The 24,056-nt window shown below is 47.3% G+C and overlaps 1 protein-coding gene across 1 annotated transcript in view; it reads right to left on the bottom strand.

Annotated features, from left to right (window-relative positions):
* LOC130402340 (semaphorin-3F-like) overlaps positions 1-16,121 on the bottom strand; it is a 50,642-nt gene extending 34,521 nt beyond the window's left edge. The window contains 2 exon segments of the mRNA XM_056606490.1: positions 14,105-14,261; positions 15,777-16,121. Coding sequence (XP_056462465.1) covers positions 14,105-14,216 — 112 coding nt within the window. The 5' untranslated portion in view covers positions 14,217-14,261; positions 15,777-16,121.
* Positions 16,122-24,056: the final 7,935 nt, after the last annotated feature.

The raw sequence follows: 24,056 nt of genomic DNA, 5'->3' as shown, positions 1-24,056 counted from the left end.
GAGGAGATGATAAGATAAGATAAGCCTTTATTTATCCCTGGATGGAAACTCAGGTATCATAGCGGCAACAGCAGTGACAGTGACTCAAAGGAGCGGTACAGAGATAAAGATGATGAAGAATTAAAATAGTAATAAATATTAATATATAAGAGAGAGAGAGTCGAACTAAAGATGAAGTAAAAACCTGAACACGGAGTAGACAGCAGACGAGAGAATAAGGAGAGGAGAGGAGAGGAGAGGAGAGGAGAGGAGAGGAGAGAGAGGAGAGGAGAGGAGAGGAGAGGAGAGGAGAGGAGGAAGGTGAGAGCAGAGGAGAGGCAGCAGTCCGATGTTGAGAAGATGCGAGGTGTGGAGCCGCTGTCAATCAAGACTGTGGGGTCTCCTCATGGAGGATGTCTGGTGCACACAATAGAGGAGCAAGAGGAGGGCGTGGCAGTGCAGAGAGATGGGAGACGCTGGGGGAGGGAGGAGGCGGAACAAAGGAATGCAGACACTGGACATGTTGCTGTCGTAGATTTACTCGCACCGGGTATAATGAGGTACAGGCAGTCATTAAAGGGAGAGGGGTTAGTGTTGGTTTATAAACAAGTGTTTTATGGCAAAGCCATACGTCAGCTTCATAGTTAACAGTGTTTACTGCAAAACAGATGCCCCTTTGCAGTGTAATTTACAGCGATTTACGTTAAGGGCTTAATTTGTCAACATTAACGTTATCAAGCCTTATTACTAACGCCATTAGGTTTTTATGTTTCATTTAATTCAATGTGTAATATTGTGTCAAAGGTGATTAACTATACAGCACAGGGAATACAGAGAGTTATTTTCCAATGAGGAAACAATTTTCTTCTGCAGTCCCAACCACCAATTTAAAATTTCACATTCCAATAGGGTAACCATATATGCTGTGAATTGCATTTCAAGACCAAACATGTGGACAAGCATTACCGTCTGAGATGGCCAATGAGAAGTACAGTGGGCGGGCCACACTCTCTTACTTTCTCATCCTACTCTGCAATTACAGAAAAGCCATGGCCAGGTCTGACAGACACGCTAAACGACCTATAGATTACTGTCTGCCTGTGGGACCCACAGTTAACTCCACTTCCCTCCCTGAGTGACACACTGGCCCCGCCTATTCAAGACACCCGTGCTCACTGGTGGGCTCCGCTTTCATGTTTGACGGACAGATGGGACATCCTACCCCGCGACCTGGTGGCCTTTTCTCACCCGTGACTAAAAGGGTCAGTGCGCAGCCCAGCCATTCAGATAGACTCGGAGAGGAATTTGGAATCGCTTCAGTTCACTTTGAAAAGAAACACTGGTAACTTTACAGAGGAAAGACAAACTTTCCACACTCGTCCTTTACTTTGTGTTCACATGATCCGTTGAAATTGCGGTGTTTGCTTGCCAACGTCTCGACGATAAACAGAGAGAAAATAACAAACTACAAGAGGGACAGGAAGAATCCTAGATGCCCTACATGGTCACTACTACAGTATCGAGTCATTCAACGTATCGCCTCCTGACCTCTGCATTCTTCTCCTCTCTTTTTCATCTCCCATAAATCACTGCAAACCATGCGTTTGATCAACAAATGTGTTTGGCATGTTATGGATGTCCTGCTTGTTGACACTTGAGATGCACCAGTTAAAGATAGATGCGCTCCTTTGAAATGACCTAAAAATCTAATGTTGCGTGTGACTCAAATGTTATGACCGTCATTCAAAATCTTCTCCTCGTTACAACACGAAAGATGATCTCGGCAGCAGAGGAAGAGATAATACATTCTCAATCGCGAGATGACGTGATATTAAAAAAAAACACTGTGGTTGCATCGCCGGGCATCTGGGATTCATAACCGTTTGCCCTCTGGTTCACACTCTCAACAACACTTCCCAGGTTCCTCACTCTCACACCCTAAAAGGAGACGCTCAGGCCCACTTGAGAATCAGGAGATAACAAGACGCTGAAGAGAACAGGAGGGAGAATGGGAGAGGGAGTGCGAGAGAGTAGGAGATAGAGAAAGCAGGAGAGGGAGGGAGGCTTGAGAAACAGTAACGGTTAGACAGAGCATGAAGTGAACGGAGAGAATAATAAAGAGAGAAAGACAGCAAGACAGAGAGGCTCAAAGAGAGCCGGAAGAGAAAACGAACAGCAGCGGCACGAGATCTGGATTAAAACACGTTGTTTGGTTATCTACGAGACACGCAGCGTACATGCGTGAGAGGAGGAAGTCATGGTCACGGTTGCTCCAACGCTAGCCAGGTGGGGTGCTTTAAGGAAGGCCTGCGAGGCTCCTCAACCCTTCTTATCTCACACTGTCATTCCTGCTCATAAATCAGCGCTCAGCCAGCCGCTCGGAAACGATAAGGCAGCCATACAGAGGCCGATCCACACCGATGCTGCGGAGCGATTTCACTCCTATCTGCTTCTCCTGAGTATTTTTCCTCACCCTCTCTCTCTCTCTCTCCCCCCCCACCCTCTCTCTCTCTCCCTCACACACACATAAAAACCATCCAACACATTCACAATCTGTCATATCTTTGTCATCTGTATTCTCATCCGTTCAATATCTGCAGAACACAACAGTAATGTTTCGGTGTAGAGTTGCACGTGCGTGTTTGACTGTACTACCAGGTTTTCCCCTTTCAGGAAGGCCCCATCCAGGAGCACTCTTCGACCTTTAGTGAGTTTGAATGATCCTTCAAGGGTTGATAGAAAGTGCACGGATATGATATGATCTTGTGCTCTGATGGCAAAGCCGAGGCCAGATAGCCAAGAAGGAGGACTTCACTTGCACATAGTATGAGAGAAAAACAAGCCTGTTGAGGCGGAGGATTGTGATTTCTTACTGGACATTCAGTTGTGATGTGGTGGTGAAGATAATTATAATAATAAACTGTACTTTTCCCATTCTTAATAAGGCATTAATATTTGCAAAGAACGAGCATTGACGATTTCATCCAACAATAACAAACAATTGAATCTATCTTTGTCAACACTCTTGATATAGATTTCTTTGGATAGCTAGCATTCTCTAACATCAAGCCATAATATCCTCCAACTCCATTACTACAAATCAACAAGCATTAATCTTTGTGGCATAGCTGTACCACCACTTGTTTGGCAGCCCTGGCATGACAAAACACTGTTGTTTTAATGCTCTTATTTTCCCCGAAACTGATGGATGTGGTGAATTAATCATCCATTGATGGCCTAATTGGACAGTGTAATCCCGACACGGTGGTGAATAAGTGAATTTCACGCAAAAGCGCTGTGCTCCAACTTTGTCCGAGGTGCTGGAATGATCCACAGCTTACGCTAATGGATCCCGGCCTTTTCAACTCCCCGAAGACGATTACCATGAATAAAGCATAATTCAGATCTCATCCACTCGGACCCAACACATGCCTTTGTTTCCTCTTGTGCGACGCTCCGAAGCCAAGACCGCATGAAAAAGGGGATTCCGGCCTGTGATGGAGTGCTTGCTCGCCGCTTCCCCAAAGTGAGTTTACGGTGGGTTCGTGTGTGAGACACGTTGTACCAGGGGGCCCTCTTAACCAAAAGCCTACAGAGTCAGCTTGTAGTCGCCGGCTAAGAAGGCATAGTCCGGCGGAACACGACCATTCATCTTCCATGAAACCCAACAGAACATGAAAGGCCCGGATGCCGGCCAAGTTGTCAGCCGTGGACGGCCACAGCATGTCTGCCAAGAGGAGGAAGAGTAAAAAAAGATGAAGACGAGAGAGAGAGAGAGGGCAGCGTAGCGAGAGAGAGAGAGGGAGAGAGAGAGAGAGAGAGAGAGAGAGAGAGAGAGAGAGAGAGAGAGAGAGAGAGAGAGAGAGAGAGAGAGAGAGAGAGAGAGAGAGAGAGAGAGAGAGAGAGAGAGAGGGCAGCGTAGCGAGAGAGAGAGAGAGAGAGAGAGAGAGAGAGAGAGAGAGAGAGATCGAGAGAGAGAGAGAGAGAGAGGAGAATAGAGAGAGAGAGAGAGAGAGAGATCGAGAGAGAGAGAGAGAGAGAGAGAGAGAGAGCGAGAGTGAGAGAGGCAGAGACAGAGATGCATTAAGCATGAATGCACTTCCAGTGTTGTACACCACCCCTCCTCCCCCCCATGGGAGGTGGTGGAGGTGAATGAATTAAATGAATGATGGACCAAACCCACACATACGGCCCACTCCTATTGAGCCGGAGCAGTCCATTCACAGGGATGAGTGAGGCGGCGACAACAGCGACAACAACAACAATCACAACAGCAACATAGGAGGCCCTGGTCCTGCCTCCCCATTCACACAAACACACACACACACACACACACACACACACACACACACACACACACACACACACACACACACACACACACACACACACACACACACACACACACACACACACACACACACACAGCTACACACACACACACACACACACACACACCACACATGTGACACATGGGGCCGACTGTGGTCAGCCAACATGCCACTATGGACACCTATGGAGGGTTCCTGAGAACAGGGCTGGCTCACAAAGCGCCGGGCCAAAGGGGAGGGAGCAGGGCACAGAGTGCGAGGGCCGGGGCGGGGACTTGGCATCACGTCAATACAAGTGCTGAACAATGAGCCGGCTCCTCCCCTCGCAATCAGCACATTATCTACGCTACAGGGAGCCCCTCAGTGCATGAACCTGGAAAACTAGGAAGCCCGGCCGGAAGCCACCCCACGCTCTGCCCACAGTCAAATATTCCTCCTCCCCCCTCCTCCTCCTGTCCTCTTCCCCTCCATCCTCATCCTCCTCCCCCTCTCCCTCACGTCCTCCTCCTTCTCCCCCCTCATCTTCTTCCTCTCCTCCTGGCTCACCTTCTCCTCTTCCTCCTCATTCTTCCCCTCCTCCCCCTTCCTCTTCCTGTTCTCTTCCACCTCTCCTCCTCCGTCTCTTTTCCTCCTGCCCCTCTCTCCATTCCTCCCCCTCTCCTTCCTCCTCTCCCTCCACCTCCTTCACCTTTTCCTCCTCTTCCCCCTCCCCCCCCTCTCCCCCCCCCCCCCTCCTCTCCACCCTGTTGTCCCCCAGGTCAGGGTGGATCTCGGAGGTCCCAGCCCACCCAGGGGCGATCTCCTCCGAGGTCACCTCAACGTTTCACTGCGTGTCACAACAGAACTCAACCATGCTTTGTCTGTGTCCAAAAGTGAGGGCACACAAGTTACTCAACAGCCAAGCACCCACCGCTGGATCAATCTGCACCATCTGTGTACTATAAGCTAACAGATGAGCTACATTGTAAAGTAGCAATAAAGGCTATTTGCTTCGTTTTTCAGTGCATGCTGCAATGCCAGTGGCGGCGGTAATGGGAAAACAATGAGGTTGTGGTTAAAGTGTTTAACACAGACAATCATTTATTTGTTAACCATCTGGACCGAAACACACAACTTTTCATATATGTTATTTGTAGGATATCCGGGCGACATCAACCTGATACAATGATATCATTTTGTGTCTTTTGAGAGTCAGGAATAATTCATGTGTGCAACATATTCTGGGCTAAGAGGCAGGAGAAACGAGGCCTGCCTGTTATGGGGGAGACGTAGCATTCGCAGGGGAGGAAGAGGGAGCTCTCGCCCCGGTGTTTCTAATCTAGCGGTGACATTTAGACGTGAGAGCCTCCCACGGGGTCGTGGCCGACCTCCACCGCAGGTTTCATTTCTCCAATAACCGTGGCAGACAGTTTCTTGGTCTTCCTCTTATAAAACACATACTTTCCCTCTCGCTCCCTCGGGCTCTCCCGCGCCATTTGTCTCGACGACAAACGCAAATGCACACATCGAACACATACGTGCACGCACACACCCGGTCCCTCTCTCGCAGTCTCTCACATTCATAAAACACACACACACACATTTAGATGTGTGCGCCTGCGTGCACGCAACAAATAATAACCTCAATCCATGTTTTAAGGTGTCCTGTCGCTAAAGAAATCCGCTTTCTTTTTATTTAGGAGTGGCCATTTGAAGAATGGTCGAATAACTACGCTATAAATCCCAGAAACGGCCGTAGCATCCCAAAAAGTGGATTCAAAGTGCGCTGCAAATCCTAATCTCCTGCTCGTAAAAGTGATTGGAAACAGTTGTCTGAGGACCGTTCAGAAGTGTGAACAAAGTTGGACTCTCCCGCGGCACCGTAAAGCCGGCGGAGGAGGCATGATGAGGCGGAGGTTATCACGGGGGCAGGCCAAGGGGGCCGTGGTGTGGCGGCGGCACTTAACAGCTGAGGTAAACCATCTCCACCGACACTCACCCGCGGCTAATGGGAAGCAGACACACAATTTGTATGCCTCTGAGCAGCCGCATTCCCCTCCTTTCTGTCTCTCCCTCCCTCTCTCTCTCTCTCTCTCCCTCTCCCTCCCTCTTTCTATATATATATAGAAATATCTCCAAACTGACACTGCTACCCTGCAGTGCATTAACACTCTCGCAGGCCCTCTCCACGCCTGCCTTATCCCTCCTGTAACATTCTCACCCACTCACCTTATCTCCCTGGCATTTAATCACCTCTCCCTCCCTCCCTCCCTCGGCTTTCCCTCTACTTTCCTTCATTCTGAACTAAAACTAAATCCCGTCCAAAGTTAATTCCCTGGCCTTCATGAGGAAGCGTCCCGGACATTCAACCTATCAGTTCCAATCGACCCAGTGTTGCTTTGACCTTTGAGCGGACCGACCGGGACAAACCCACCTTCCCTCTCTGCTCCTATCGTGGTACTGGTACACTACCAGTACCACGATGGGAGCAGAGAGAGAAGGTGGGTGTGTTGCTTGCGGGACACAGTCCATGTCCTACCAGCCTGCCGGGCCATCTTCGTCTCACGTCTCCTCTCCACGCGGTTAGTTAGGGCTGTGAGCGAACGCTGAATCACCGTAGGCATGTTTTCACCTCGTAACCGGCGCTCGCGCCACCGTGCTTCCACCATGCCCGTCCGTCTGTCACCAGGAACATTTATTCACGAGGCGTGGCGGTAACAAGAACCCAAGGCTGACGGACAGACGGGAATAAATGATAGCGGTCTGGGTAAACAAGGAGGCGAGAGGCGCCCTTGACCCCATGTCTCAGTCATTTTAGTGTTGCCCCCCAACCCCCCCCCCCCCCCCTCTGGGAACACCTCCGTCAGGGACACAGCTTTAGACCCCATCGGGTGATGGGGGGCCCAATTATGACCCTTCCTTTCAGCCCCTGGCCTCCACCAGCACTATGACCTATGGTACGTCCTAGAGAGACGGTTGTTCCTTTTTAAAGAGTTTGTGTCTGAATATGAATTTCCCGTACTGTGCTCTGTCTATGCTCACCGTTGTTAGTTGTCATTTAGTGTATATTGCTAGCGTGTGTCTCTCTTGCAGAGGGAAAGACAGCAGACACCGGGGGAAATAAGCACACTGATGCCGGTGCGTGCCACTTGAACTCCGCAGAGGGAATCATATGAACTCAATTTGGTTGGGGAGACGGTGACAGGTAGATGCTGCTATGGCAACTAAACCAAAGTAGTGTCATGTATAGCTCTTTACCGTAGACAAGTGCCTGTGTGCGCACACACACACACACACACACACTCATACTAAACACACAGTAGATCTGGACATAAACAGACAGACAGCCACACACACATGACACAGTGTGTAAAATGCATATAAAAGGCCCCTTACTAATATCTCCATTTTAATCAGACATTAAACAAACACTGTGTAAACTCCATTCAGATTTGGCTCTCCATTCCCTGAGCACATCTGCTGCGGATGTCTGCTGGCCTTGTGTCTACTCTGCTGCCCTCCAAGCATCTGGGCCACAAGAGACTAGTCTCATCACAGCCGGGATCCAGTGCTTTACGTGATCACTCAACTCACGTCATTATATGTGACAGCTCTGTAAAGCGACCACCCAATCTAACGCTATATAAAGAAAAACATATATATCTTTCATTTGAACACACATTTCTGGATGTGTAAAACACAATCACACAAATGCGCACACGCACGCACGCACGCACGCGCACACACACACACACACACACACACACACACACACACACACACACACACACACACACACACACACACACACACACACACACACACACACACACACACACACACACACACACACACACACAGATAGAGGGAAACAGAAAGAGAGAGAGGGGAGAGAGAATCCATTGGTGTATATGTCTCTCACTCCTGCTGGGTGTTGCCCCCTTTATCACAGCGAAGAGAGATAAAGAGCGACAGAGTGAGGGAAATACAGTGATAGAGTGTGTGTATGAGAGAGAGTGAAAGAGAGAACGAGAACGAGCAAGACTGAGAGCAAGCGCGAGATAGAGAGACATGGCAGGGATATTTATGAAGCCTGCCAAAGTGTTTCCCATGTGGAGGGAGCCATCGTCTTCGTGTGATATTATTCTGGCTGAAACTATATATATGTTTGGGGAAAACTGTATACAGGGACACCCATAAATGGTTAATCTCGTTCATTATGGATGCTCAGATCTGAAGCACACTAGGCAAAACATATGAACTCAGGCTCCCAGGGAGAACTCATGTAGAAACAGTGGGAATAGGTATTCTTTAAAGGGTTTGGGGTAGAACAAAGACATGGGTATTTTGTTAACTGTTTAAATCCCAGAAGTCACCAGAATATAATGATTTCAAGAGAACCAGATCAAATTGAAATACCTGACAGATGTGAAAACTAGACCACAGGACAAGACAGAACAACTAAGAACGCCTGTTAATACTCTGCAAAATAATAGCTGAATAACTTATGAAGGTCATGTGCTTGCAAATGTAACATCAAGGTGCATTTTGGAGGTTTCACAAATTTGAAAGGATGATGATTTTGATGGAAAACGGCTGTTCTGTGGACAGATGGGAAATGCCGTAATTTTTACCTGCCGATAATCGGTCCAACCAGTTCAAAGATAGATAGGCCAGCATTTTATGGTTGGCACCCGACTGAAATGGAATGCATCAAATGAAAAAAAAAAAAAAAGTCTGCTTTACAGATATTCCATGTTGCCAGAGCTGGTGTGTGAACTTCCCTCTCTCTGTGTTCCCTGGCACATCCCACGGCGTTCTCACCCCCCTCCTTATTGTTCTGTCCTGCCCTTCATGTGCCCTCGGCCTCACCCCCTCAGCATGAGCCTTTTGGCGGGTGAGGGCCCTGCCTCCCCCGCCTCCCTACCTCCACTCCCTCCGTCCTGAGAGTGCTGAAACACGGGGGCTGCACCCAAAGTAGGTGAGAGCACCCAGCGTGCGTCGCTGCGTGTCTCCCTTCACTCAGGCTGCCAGCCACTTATCAAGATGCCATTAGAAAGGCAGGGTGTGATGGGTACGAGAGGAGGGGAGGAGAGGGAGGGAGGGAGGGAGGGAGGGAGAGAGAGAGAGAGAGAGAGAGAGAGAGAGAGAGATAGAGACAGAGACAGAGAGGGAGAGAGAGAGAGAGAGAGAGAGAGAGAGAGAGAGAGAGAGAGAGAGAGAGAGAGAGAGAGAGAGAGAGAGAGAGAGAGAGAGAGACAGAGACAGAGAGGGAGAGAGAGAGAGAGAGAGAGAGACAGAGAGAGAGAGAGAGAGAGAGAGAGAGAGAGAGAGAGAGTGTACAGGGGAGGAGGGGGTTGAACAAGAGACAAAGAAACCGGGGGACACTATATTTAGCAAGGAAGCCGTCACCTTCTGTTCTCCTCTCCTGAATAATCACACTTTGACAGCATGCCTCGTGCGGAGCAGAGGTTTGTGTGGATGGTGCACTGGCGGCGCCCACCACACCGCTCCCACCCCCACCGTCTCCACTGAGAGACGGCGCGCCGTGTACGAGCTCCTCTGCAGGCGTTGTGCCCCAGCCACGTGTCTCAACGCTGTTGAGATTGCTCGCTCTGCGGGGTCCTGATAAGGACCCCTAAGTGGACAAAATAGGGTCTTTATTGGTGAAAAACAAACACTTTGGGAGCAATACGCAGTGCAATGGACTCTCGTCTTTCAAACGGCTCTTTTCCCCAGAGCCCCGCCCATATGCATCATTGCAGTGAGAATGCTTTGAGAGAGAGGAGTTTGGGTTGACATATCGGCCGGGGCCGTGTAAACAAGGTGAAGGACTGTTTGATTGATCCGCGACATGCTCATAAACACGCGGATGACATGCAGTCCGGCCGCTCTTTCATCTTTCCTCGGTGTCTGTCAGCGGTGTCTCAAGAAGCCGAGTAAGAGGGGGCTGCGAGGGAAACGGCGAAGAGTGATTGGTGCTGATGAGGTAGGCACCGACACATGTAAACACTACACATGGCAAACATAGCAAGGGGGCATGAGCGTGTTGTTTTAAACATCCACCAATCACTGTTGCTTACAAGGGATCTTAACAAACAATTTAGTGTGCAAAAACAGTCCCCCAAGAAACCCCCCCGTGTTTCGTAACCTCTGAAAAAGGGTTCTGCTGATGCATCCTGCTCCCATCTAGACTCCACAGCACTTAGTAGCAGTTGGGTTGCAACTTGTGAGAACCGACCATGTCATCGATAATGCAAGCCAGACACATTTGCGTGATTAGGCAACCACCCTAGTTGGTTTGCACAGCCTGTTTAACTATTTAAGGGAGCTTCATTGTGACAGTGTGAGCAGACCAGAGATAAGCGTAAATGTGGGTGATGGAATTGCTGCAGAAAGACCCCCTGGTCTTCCATGTATGTCTGAGCCTCACTGGCTAGTGGCGTTTTTGTCTCATTCACATCGTGAAAGATTAAGCCAACACAGCAGGAAAACAGCAGTCAACGCTGTGGCAGTCAGCCTCGAGCGTGCGTACCCTTTAATGGCTTGATCGATCGCAGAGATGTCTCTCCGTATAAATCTACCAGGGCAGTTCGATAACAATATCAATGTGTGAGAACTATTCATCCAGGGAATAAATGAAAAAGGGTTGCCAAAAGAGATCATCAATTATCCAAAGTTGACTTTAACCTTGTATTCTTTCCAAAAACAACTTTAACCGCTTTTCAAATATCTGACTCTCCAGCCTTTTATCTCTGGGCTCTGTTCCCGGGGCCAACCTTGTGCCCAGGTGTTACACCCTGAACTCCTGGCAGAGAGAAAACACAGTTAAACACTTTCAAATGGGATGGTGGATTAGCCTAACAAGCCATTACATGTTAATAGGCCATCATTCTCCCCCTGCGTCACAGGGCTGTTCGCCTCGGGCGCGACTGACTACCGTTTGAAGGGTCTCAACCCCCACGCCCCCCGCCCCCCCCCCCCCCCCCGAACCTACCTGACGTAGCTTGCGATTAAAGGGCTGTTTCAGGGTAAGTATAGGACTACTTTTCCAAGTCAGACCTCATCACTCTCATCGTAAGAATAAATAAAGAATAACTATGAGAGCACACAATGGTGGTAGGTGTTAGCCTTGTCACCTTGTGATAGAATTGCAAGACATGCATGAAATAATTTCTGCTTAATAAAGCTTTGGGTGCCTTTTTGTATGCATAACCTGGTGTTCACTTTGGTGTACAGCCCTGAGCTGTGCTTTGAAATTAAATGTAAAGTTGGGGATGGGTTTGTGTATTTTATGTATATTTGTGTGTGAATCTGTACAATCATAAAATATTCCAAAACAATGACGTCAAATGAGGTGAGCCTTATGCCATATGTCCAATGTCGTTTCACAACTTTCTATTAGCCGAAAATAAAAGATAACTTATCGCTGTGACGGATGTATGGACATTCCTCGTAGCATAACTGTTTACACATCTTGGTCTTATCGACGTTGAGAGCGGAGCCTTAATCTTACACACTGCACAGCTGCTTAGAGACCAGCCCAATACTCACATCAACTGGTACCCCTTATCTGACACTCAGAGGAGCTCACGCGCATACTATATGTACTATGTACACAATGTGTACTCTACGTACAATAAGAAATAGTATGAAATGTTCGCCCCTTGAAAATGCCCTCGTATTTTCAACATAAAAGTACCAATACGGTTGGTGTATGTTTTTAAACAGGTGGGCTGAATCTACAGATATCCACAAGGACGACTTGGATGGAGCAGGCGCTCGCATGAGGATGAATACAGAAGACGTGTCTGCTGTCACGCCGGTTGGTGTTACATGAGAGCTGCCTTGTGATGGGAGGCTCTCGTTGGTAGAGCGTAAATCTCTAAGCTTTTAGACATGCAGAACAGGGCTTTTCCTAGCTCCTGGAAATGACGACTGCTCATCAACCCAGAACCTGTGTAGGGATTTACATAAGGCCGTGCTAAATAGGACGGGTGATGAGGAGTATAAGTTCAGCATCAGATGGAGACCTTACTGGTATTTGCTGAGAATGTCAATACGTCTGTAAGCATTGACATAGGGAATTGTGTTTGGAAACAGGGTATTCATCATTAGATGCTTAGCGGGTGATGAGTAGACATATGCAATGCTATACATTTTTCTTACATCCAAAGAAAACGCCTTTGATTTTGTTCTCCTGCCCAAGTATGCAAGTACTCAATGTGACCCTGCAGCGGCACTAAAGTTTGGAGAGTTAAATAAATGTAAACTATGTATTGGCTTATGAGGCCTGCATATAAAAAGAAGGAAAGCACAACGAATTTCCAACAAACGGCATTATGCATAACTAACACAACGCGATAATGAAGAGCGTATGTTAAATTCCTCAGCAGAGCAGGGCGGGCTAACCTCCAAAACCCATTAAAAACAAAAATGGACTCAATTATAAGAAATGGGGAATAAATTACCAATTTGCACCACATAAAAACAGATGCAGCCGACTGTAAAATCCAACTCCATTAGAGAGAGAGAGAGAGAGAGAGAGAGAGAGAGAGAGAGAGAGAGAGAGAGAGAGAGAGAGAGAGAGAGAGAGAGAGAGAGAGAGAGAGAGAGAGAGAGAGAGAGAGAGAGAGAGAGAGAGAGAGAGAGAGAGAGAGAGCAAAAGGAAACCCACAGTCAAACTAAAAAAAGGGAGAACAACAAAAGAACGAGATAGCTTAAGGAAATAATAGAGGATAGCATGTAATAATGTTGTATATAATTTCATCTCGGGGCCCTCTTCATTACAACAATTGTCCACCGCCTGAAAACGTATCATTAAACCAAAGCAGCTGAATAAATGCTGAACCCTATCTAGAATTTCCTACACATGGATAGCAGATGTACAATGTGTAACATCACACTACACACGTGTAGACATGTGATTAACCTCAACGTTACACAACCGGACAATATGCCGCAGCCACGCCGAGCCATTTGCATGAAGAAAAAAAAGAACGAAACCAAAGTGAGTTGAAACGATGAACGAATCGTGGCTTTCCAACCTACGGGATCTGTGATCTGCTCATGGGAGAGGATAGGGATTTAAACTCATCAGCGGCTTAGCGGGATCCGCAGCGCTGGCAGAGTACCCTCCTGGCTCACTCCGAATGAACACGCCGGGTCGCGCCCTAATGGAGCCACGCGGCGCGCCGCGCTCACCACTCCGACCAGACTCTAAAGGTACAGTTCAGTGCACCGGGAGTGCCGGGCGACACACACACACACACACACACACACACACACACACACACACACACACACACACACACACACACACACACACACACACACACACACACACACACACACACACACACACACACACACACACACACACACACACACACACACACGCAATGCGCACACACGCGCACTCGGAAACACACAGCGGAATTCATGAACATGCGGCGAGGGCGGGTGCCCTCGATGTGTGTCCAGCCGAGTGTTAAATCAAACTAAATTTCAGAGAGGGGGGAGGTCAGACTGAGCCAGCATTCAGAGAACTCCTGACAGCCCATCGCAAATGAAGACAGATATAGTGGTCCTCCCCATTTAAAGGCACTAATCCGAGACCCGATGACGTAACAACACCCGACCGCCTGTGTTCAGTTGCCCGGGACTTACCTTTTGGCATGGCGCCCTACGTTAACACTGTGCTCTCTTTTGTTTGTACTTCAATTGCTTTGAATAAAGGAAAAGCAGCGGGGCTGTCCATCACAGCAGAATAAGGGGCAGCGACAGCTGAGACCCAGCGTGACAGACGCGCCTACCTTTGAAGGAGAGGAAGACCCTGGGAGCAGAGAGGGGCTCGTTAGACGGGAGGAGGGTCCCGGAGGAGATGGCCAACAGGACCAGCAGCCAACACACTCGGTCCCCCTGCATAACGCTCCCTCGGTCTCCAAGCACTGCGCTTGGACAGTCCAGTAGCTGAAGGACAGACAGGTGGAGAAGGAAACCATCAGAATCAGGGGCAATCAGGACAATGTATTTGAGGATGCATGCAAATAATATGTAGGAGCATAATGGAGTGTGAATTACACGTGTAGTTTATTAGAAACTGGCCCCTTATGATATACAATTATATGAACACGTATTTATTTTTTATGTGCAGGATGGTTCTAGTCATTTATAAATCTAAATGTATGCCACATGCAACAGTTACTAATAATATGGGGATAATGGGGACAGTTTCAAAGACCACAGAAGCTTGCAAAGTAACTCAAAGGGTATTGTTTTCAAACCACATGATAAAATCCCAATGTTCTCGGTCAATACATTCAAATCCTGCTGGCAAGAACTAAGAGTCACCATTGTTCGGAGAGTGCATTTAGATATAACTTGCCTATTAGTCCCCAAACCCCACATCCAATGCTTTGCGTAAATGTACAGTGAAAATGTTTGTTACACATGTGTAGGCCTATTCAATCGGAGTAGGCCTATTGGTGTATCTTCATAGCTACGGCCATGAGGCGCCTTTTACGCATCATCTGTGTATAGATAAGGAAAGACGTCTACACATAAAAGTTCAACAGCCTATATTAATATTAATTCCAATGTTTCGAACCCATCACAAAACACAAACGTTTAACGTGAATTACATCCCAAGTATATAGGCCTACTCTTGAACCAACCTTTGTAATTAAAGCTTCGTTAGTGCAACATTAAACACGCGTTTTAAACGTCACCCATAAAAGCACCAAGGAAAGGCGCTGATCGTGAGGGTGCGGGGTCAATTGAAGAGACAGGCTCACATTTCCTCTTAAACCCTCAAAGTGGACCTAACTCAACAGCAGACCCAAAGGCAAAACTCATCGCAGCACTTGGCAGAGAATTACACCCGCGAGTTAAAAGTAGGAAATGTATAACTAGAACATTGTTACAACTTTTTTTGAAACTCCAAAGTGACATGTCCCCACAGACGGACGCATTGTCGGGCTCCACTGTCGCTCACAATAAGGAGCCAGTGGCTCGGGCTTTAAAGGCGCACGTGCACGCTTGAAAAGAAGCGCGTGCTCGTGTCACTTCTTGGCTCTCAAGTGCATGATGATTAAAAACTCATTTTCATTGGGTTCCTATTGCAACTGGACATAGTACGGATTCAGAGGTTTACATTTATATTGCACTGAGTAGACAGAATTTAGATATTACGCCTCCAGAATTTCTGTTTTCTAATATATTCAACTTTAGTTATTGGAATAACACAAGTATGCATAAATAGATTTTTATGCAATCTTTAACAGGATTATCTAATTTCAGTTTAAATCATGTTTTAGCTCAGTTGGCATGCAATAGTGTTCACATGCACCACAGCCATAACCAAATCACAAAATCAACCACCAAATTCATTGGTAGCGAACGGCTTGGAATATTAGGCTACAAATATTACTGCAGAGGAATATAATGGAGAAACGTGTAAAACAAATAGGTTTTTGTAAAGCTTACCTGTTTAGTCCCTGAGGGTGTTTAGCCTGTGGAATATTTTGATGGGGCAAATCAACATTTAGAAATCATCTAGCAGATCCTCTGAGCTCCTCCGTCAGCGGTCTATCCACAGCAGATGCCGTTTGTCCAGAACCGAACAAAGCTTGGAACCCAATAAAGTTATCAACCCAACTTAAATTGAACGTATATCTCTTATGCGCGTGGATAAATCCCTGGTCATCCGGTTAAGACGCAGCGTCTGAGTGGTCCTGTGAACGGTGGATGTGCTGCCGGGAGAAGCAGAGTTGCGCGCGGCAGCGTGGTAATGTAGTGCCGCGCAAGGCGCTCTGCAGGTGGACACACTGCGCTCTCGCGGCGCTAGACACACCCATAGGGCGGGAGCTTACCTTAGCGTCCAGCGGCTCTGGGTTTTAGTGTTCAGGACCGCTTTCCTAGTATTGTACACGTGGCTAATGTGCTAAAAAACTAGGCTGTCCTTAACGGTGAAGGAGTAGGACACTGATAAGATTTCAATCTTCGTGATGATTGGAGCTGGTAATGTTAGCTGATGCTGTACGTTACGCACCGTTTACGCATGTACGCATGTATTAGCCTGTCTCGTTCAGTTGAAAGTGTAGAGCAAAAATCCTTTCATACATTTCAAGAAACACTAGATAGAACTAGTTAGAATTAAGCAGTCTTGAGAATACAAGCTTTTTGTGATGGCCTAGTCGTCCAAAAAAAGATGTGGCACACACGCAACACAGAAAACACAGGTGGTAATTTGTGTACTTTAATTCATGGGCATTTTGACGTTTGTTGCAAGAGGTTAAGCCCATTCTGGGTGTATCACCTTGCCTTTAACGACAAGTCACAAGAACGTGGCATAACATGGTTTCCCTTTTTCTTGTCTGCATGCCTGTTGTATATCAAGGGCCCTAATACACAGCAAGGAAGTATATATTATGTTCTCACTATAATCTTTTGTTATAGAAAACTGTTTAGCGAAACACTTGAAATAGAAAATGTTAAAAAAAAGTTACCTGTCAGGTAGTTAAACCAATAGGCTTTTCTAGAAATCCTATTCTACAAGCTGCCAACTGTGAGCATGTCCATACAATAAGGCAAACATATCTGGTATCAAATAATATAGCGACTGAGATGATCCAAAGAAATCATTAATCTCTCTCGCTGACACACACACACACACACGCACACGCACACACACGCACACGCACACGCACACACACACACACACACACACACACCAACACATACACACACAGCATGTGATGAGATGAAATGTACAGTATATAATTCTACTTGTTTGGTGGTCTGGGCCTGTATAAACTCTGTCCCTTCAAAGTGTTAACAGAAGATTCAATTTCAAGATTTCCCATTGAAAATCTTTCCTGGCATCAGCCCCCAGTCCAAACGACCACCGCCGCCAAACGGTGGGGGTCTTCCACGTCTCACATTGTTACACAGCTCTGCCTTCTCTTCCCACTTTCGTTCCTCTCCTCTCGTCTTTCTTCCTTTGTCTTGTGGCCGACAGCTGCATGTTGTTCCCTCTGATGCCTTCTAATCAACAATATTATCCCCATCTCCCGGCCACTGATAGCTTCACCATCTGTCTCTTTGCACGAGACAAGGGGAAAATAATGACTGAATCCCAGCACTCCTCTTCTACTGATGCTTCCTATTGAATTCTGCTTCTGCTTCTACTGCTTCCTTCTCTTACTGCTTCTTCTTCTTCTTCTTCTTCTTCTTCTTCTTCTTCTTCCTCCCTGGCGTTCCCTCGGAGGCCAGACCCCCCCAGCAGGAACCTGAGGAAGGAGATGTCTCCGAAAGAGGACGCTCCGACCACCCGATAGACATATCGATACTGTTGACCGTTTGAAATTAATATCATGGGGGGCTGCGGCAAGTGACTTTGGGTGTTGTGGTATGTGGTACTCCATAAGAGAGGGCTGGTTTAAATCTGAGGGAGATTTCTGTCTTCAAGCCTGAACTGTTCCTTTAAGAATAGACATCATACGTAATGTGAAACGATCAGCCTTCATTTATCACACACACACACACACACGTCAGTGTTAATTGTTAGTTAGGGATCGGTTGCTCGCGGTTCAACAAATCTGTAACCTATTTCTATTGTCCTCCGGGGTATGTCAGCAGGGCTGAATAGTTTTATTTGAACAAGGGAACACATGTACGCGTTTTTGTACTCCTTTGGAGTTTGCTTAAAAAAAAGGATGTTTCTCAAAAGGACAAGCTTGGCTGTTTGGTCATCTTTAAACAGGCCACACACAGCTCATTTCACTGAATGTCCAACTGGACCAGTGTATGGTAAAAGTATGTGTTTGCATGTCATGCAACATGCTACCAGGGGGGTTGTCATTGTGAGGGCAAGGGGTCACTCTGCCATATGACTTTCATTAGACTTACATTTTCTGCTGACCTCTCGCTATCAAAGCCAATGAGTTTACCAGCCACAGAAAGTATTGTTTAAGAGGCTGTGACAACCCTCACCTCTGTCTGTTGGCCTTTCCTCAGGACAGAGAGGTAATTAACAGCTGTTCATTACTGATGAGGTGCAGAAACAAGTGCTCTCCCAACACATATGCACACATGTACGTGTGTGTGTGTGTGTGTGTGTGTGTGTGTGTGTGCGTGTGTTCATCTCAGTGTGCAAATATGCGTTGGAACCATATGGCTATACACAAAGAACCATACACGCACACACAACAGGAAATGTACATTGGCCACAATGCAGTAGAGACAGATTATCCTGCGCAAGGCAGGGTATATACCCTGACTACATTATACCCGATATAGAGAATGGCCCAGAGCACAGCGTCGAGCAGAAGTGAATGACGGTACATGTACCTGTCCCTCGCCCTCACCGGTAGAGCTGTAACCTTTTGGTGTGAGAAGACATTATAAACTCACGCTGTTTCTGCCGCATGTTGGCTCGTACGGCAGCATGCTCATTAGCATTTAAATGGGAAAAAGATAGCACTTTGCAGAGTCATACCTTTGTCACAAAGCTGTCAGGCTGATGCTCTAGGACTTTGAGGTGGCTCTGAGAAATGTGGCTTTTTAAAACTGTTTTCGGGAGGGAAAATGTGCTCCTCTACGGAAATCGCCAGTCATTTTCCCCCTCAAAGATAACATGCTAGTTAAATATGCCTTTCACCATCACTTTGGAATCAAATGGTTTTGTTAAAATGTAGGCTGCAAATTTTAGATGGAACAAGGAAGCTCATAGGTAACAAAATAAATTAGAACAATATAGATATTACACTAAAAGCCTCTTTTGAAAGTACATACTCTTAATGTTAAAATATGGCCACGTTGTAGATGGTTTACAACCATTACATTGATAACAGAAAGTCCCATTTCAGTGCTAGAAAGATAGGGTTGAATCCCACGGCGGTCCTGGTTGGCATGTGTTTGCCATGCTATCGCTGGTAGACAAACAGATCAGATTCTCAATGGAAAGGATCCATGTGTTTTCATGCTTCCCACCAACAAATCATCTAGTCTTTTCTTTGTCTGGGTTTCAGTGTTTCTTGTACACATACACTATGACTAGGCAGGAGCATTGCGGGTTTAAACATGACAGCTGTGCTTTGTCGTTGTTGTTAATGACACAACCCTGTCTCGGGATCTCTGGCCCATCCTTGGCTCCACCACCATGGGAAGAGGGCAGCTGTGGTGGGGAGATTTTGAAATGAATTAAAAGTGGTTTCCTAATGGGCTCCGGAGGGGCTGTCCAGGGCCTCCCTGTCTGCTGGGCTCGGCCCACCCCCGGTCCATGTAACACCAGAGGAGCAGACATTCAGACATCAGCCAGGCTAGAGTCCGCTGCATGCACCGACAATGGTTTTCCTCTCGCGGCGTGTTGGCTCTTGGTTAAAGGAGGCGACTTATGGTTTCGGTGCTTGCGTAACAGGTTTCCCACGCAGTGTTGTGAGTGTGGCGCTCCCAAATGCTACGCCTGTCAATGGTTTTCCTGGACCCTCCCATCTTCCTACACAACCACAAGTCTTTGGCCATCAGGGGGGGTGTGGTGGGGTACAATGACAGATTGAAGAAGTTGACCGCGCGTGTTCATGCAACTCAATACACAGCAGACAGGAAGTGGTCAAGTGTGCGCTGAACCGATGTGGGCTGGTGAGCTGGTGGGAAACAGCGAAATGACTTTCCCATTGAAGCAGTGGCTTTGAAATCCAGAGACAGAATGAAACCCTGCCTAAACCGGGTACAGTTGTATTTGTAGTTCTGACCACTCTGTGTTTATGATTAACTTAGTTCTCCCCTTACACAAGGAGTTATCCATGGAATATTTCTTTGTGGAAGAAGTACAATGTAAGTAATACAAAAAACAGATGTATTTGTATCTACTCTGTAGCAACAAGGGGTCCAAGTAGGAATGATACTCTCTCCAGGCAAGCTAGACCTGAGGACGATCCTCATCCTGTTCCTCTTCCTAGCCTCTTGTATGTGGTCATCTGGACCGGAAAAGGCCATGAAACAGGTGTCCCTTGGTCCCTGAATGGGACAGCAGACAAGCTAAACAAACAGTTACCTACATAAAAGGCACTGTATTTTGGCATCTGTGAATGACAATTATTGTGAAATAGTATAACATAACAGGCTGTAAACCTTGTCAATTAGTCCCACTATTCAACTCTCAGCTAATTCAAAACCTTTCTCGAATACTTCCAAAACATAATATGTAGGAGTAGTTAAATGAAATGGAATTCAACACATCATGATGACCAATGGCCAAAGAGCTGGTGCAAAGGGCTGTGGCCCACCATGAGTAGTTACCACACTACAGTTCGGTGGGAACAGATACAGTAAGTTGAGATGGAAATTTGTTGTCCCTTCTAGGCATGAAGAGAATAAGGACTTGAAACACACACAACAATGCCTCCACTGTCCTGCTTCTCTTTTGTGTGAAGTGCAGACACATGAAAGCAAGGGCCCCCAACTCTGGAGTCAAACCAATCTGCCTGGACATCTGTTCCTGGAATTTCCAGCACCAGTTGTGTTCTGAGAGATCCGTTCATCTCCTGCAACTTATGTGGAGACAGTATGGCGGATGGAGATGAGACCCTTAACCGTGCCTCTCCCTGTAGCTTAGTCCTGAATTCAATTAGCTGTGGCAATGTTGTTCAGAATTATGTCACAAGTGCACAAGGTTCCCCTGTCATGCCTTGAAGATCCCTGGTCTTATCGCTGCCTGAATGCATCTTGATGACGCAGCTACATTTTCACTCAAAGGAACCCGGTCTATCTGGAGTATTCCACATTAAACTGACCAGCCTGATAATCAGTTGTTAATGGTGCTTTCCCCAGCAAGCATTTTATGCGCTTGTCTTCTTTTCTCCGCTCTGTTCTCAGTGGTGGAAAAGGCACATTTCCCATCCCAGACTTTTACTGTGCATGTACAGCAATGCTCAACTTAATTACAGCCGTAATCCTTTTGATGAGTGTGTCATTAGGTTTCCTCAATGGGTCTGCAGCAAAACCAGCTCTTTATCTCTTCATGGTCCATCACTGGGAGACAGCGTGTCTTCCATCAGATCTGTTTAGTGTCTAGATAGATTTGCCAGAAGATCTAGTCTGCCAACTAACCTTGTGCTGTCTGTATCAAGCTGTCTGGAGGATCAGTTAGCCTCCATGTCATCTAAAGTTCTGTCACACAGTTAAACCCGCCACTCTCTTAACGGTGGTGTGAATAAAGCTTACATCCTTCCTGGATTTTAAATCACAGAGCTGGGTGATTGACAATGTGTGTTAATTCAACTCCACCAATAACAAAACCAAATTAGAGTTGTTATTTTGCCCTACCTAGACATGCCAATATTATGCCTTTACCAACCAGTCGCTGGAGGTTTCGATCGAGGTAAATTACATCCAAAACCTCCAGGATGTCACTTCTTACACATGGAACACACACATCCACATACATGCATACGCTCAGGGCTCCACACAATCATAGCGCCCATAAGGCAGCAGCCTGTGTGTGCTGTGAGCCGTCTGAAGAGAGGAGGTGATCAGACGGCCCTGGGAGAGGCGGCGCCCGTCATGGATCTCATTTAAAGAAGGCCCCGGGGCAGAGCGTGATGGACAGGGGGATGTCGCTCCTCTGCCGACTAGATTAGCGGAGTCTGCTGCCCCTGGTGCCTCGTGCCTTTGAGGTCCCAGAGCAGCAGGGTCCAGCCCAACCCACGTGTGTGCCACCTCCAAAACCCCACGCCCACCCCAACCACTAACCCCACTACCTCCACCACCAGCCTCACACTACCTCCACCCTCCCAGCATCACACTGCCTCCAACCTCTCAGCCTCAAAATACCTCCAACCTCCCAGCCTCACACTGCCTCCACTCTCCCACTACCTCCACCAGCCTGCCGCTACCTCCACCCTTCCAGCCTCCAACGGCCTCCACCCCCCTCCATCAACCCTCTCACTACCTCCAAGCTCCAATCCTCCCACTACCTTTATCACCCTCCCACTAACTCCTTCCTCTCACTACCTCCACCACCCTCCCACTATCACCACCCTCCCATACTCCCACTACCTCTGAAGCTATTGTCACATTACTTTTCAATGCAGCGGAAACAACACTGTGCTACACTGCGGAGGCTAACTGATAGCTCAGCATGGGCTCGTATTTGTGTTGCGATGACACGTCAATTACTTTTCCTCTTCTGCTGTCTGGTTCTTCTTTCGGTGTTGTTGTATTAAAGGCAAGGGACATGTAATCATGCCGTGCCCTACTGTTTATCTCAACATTCCCATGGGTTCACGTCTCCAGCAATAGACCAATGGCATGGCGCCCGGGACCAAGGCCATGGATGGCTCACTTTGACAACCACGCTGGTCAGGGCTTTGCTAGATTCACTCCCAGCAGATCAGGATGCCCGAGGTTCCTTGGCACCCTGGTAGCACAAAGTCAATTTGAATAACGTCTTAATCCGGGGGGGGGGGGGGGGGGGGTTTGGAGCGGAGGCAGTGGACTCCTAATTTGGACAAACCAAGCTTAATCCTCCTGGAAAAGGTGATCAGAAGGTCAATGAGATCCAAAATACCTTTTGAGTTTTTGACTGGGGACTCTTTGATATATGAGCAACCCTAAGAACTTGCATGAACCCCAGCAGCTTTTTATGTACCATGCAACATATATCCTTGCAGATGAAGAGAGGCAACGTTAGGAGTAAAGCCACTGACATTATAACAGCGCTGGATAACTAACTACCTACAAAAGACATGTTTTGTTTAAGGCTAATCGGTGTAACATGCTATGAATGTTCAAGTGTATTTGTGACTGCCTATCATGGCTGTGATGTCTGCTGAGGATTAGAGCTCAGCGCTAATCAAAAGCAGCGTTTGAGTGTGCTTGAAGCAAACTGCAAAGTTACTGGGGAGCATTAAAAGGTCATTAGGGACAAAAGGAAGGCTTTGAAGTCCCTTCCATTGAGTGACTTGGAAGGTCAGAGAGGTTCTTCAGTTAAGGCATATTAGCTCACCTTTCTGAAAGAATTATTACATTTCTCGGGGCTCTGCAATATGAGCTTTCCCAGAGTGCCATGCTGCGACGCCCCTCCCGAGACAGCCAGGACCTTGGTTGGTTGTATCCCACGTGACCCCCGACCCCTCCGATACCGATTAACCAAACCCGTGTTTTGGAAAGCGATACGTATGGGGAATGTTGAGTGGCAGGTATGCTTTGTTACTACCTTCCAAAGTTTTCGGTCAAATCCGTTGAGGATTCGGAACACGTTTCTTCGGAACACGTTTCTTCCGAACCAAGCGACGACGGAGGGAGGATGTGGTATTTTCCAAGGTAGGTCGTAATCCCAACCCATTAAGTAATCCTTCCTGCACACCGCAGGGGTAACCTCAAAGACAGCTTTGCCAGACCGCCTTCGCCCCCTTCTTAATTAATTTGTCAAGATGCGATGAGCCAAACAATAACGTAGGCCTATACCAGGAGATCGCCGTGCAGTGGGTTCATTAGCAAGGGAGGAAATCGGAAATACAGGTTGACACATTCTATGTACAATATAATACTTGATCAAAGGGAAGTATTCTTTTTGCTTAATAGCTCTGAGTAGAAAACACAAAAGGCATCTGCGTTAATACCCTTTAAAGGAAATCTTCAGCCAGTGGGGAGAGAAGGAGGAGGGTAGGGCTCGGGCACGGTGGGGAATCTGGTACATTCTCCCCTTGTGCCAATACTAATGAGAAAAGCTTATAAATGCCTCTTAGCAATCAACACATGCCG

The sequence above is a fragment of the Gadus chalcogrammus genome, chromosome 13 (genome assembly GCF_026213295.1).
Source record: "Gadus chalcogrammus isolate NIFS_2021 chromosome 13, NIFS_Gcha_1.0, whole genome shotgun sequence".
Classification (NCBI taxonomy): Eukaryota; Metazoa; Chordata; class Actinopteri; order Gadiformes; family Gadidae; genus Gadus; species Gadus chalcogrammus.
Note: the sequence above shows the minus strand (reverse complement) of the source record. Positions and strands in the feature narration are given on the sequence as shown.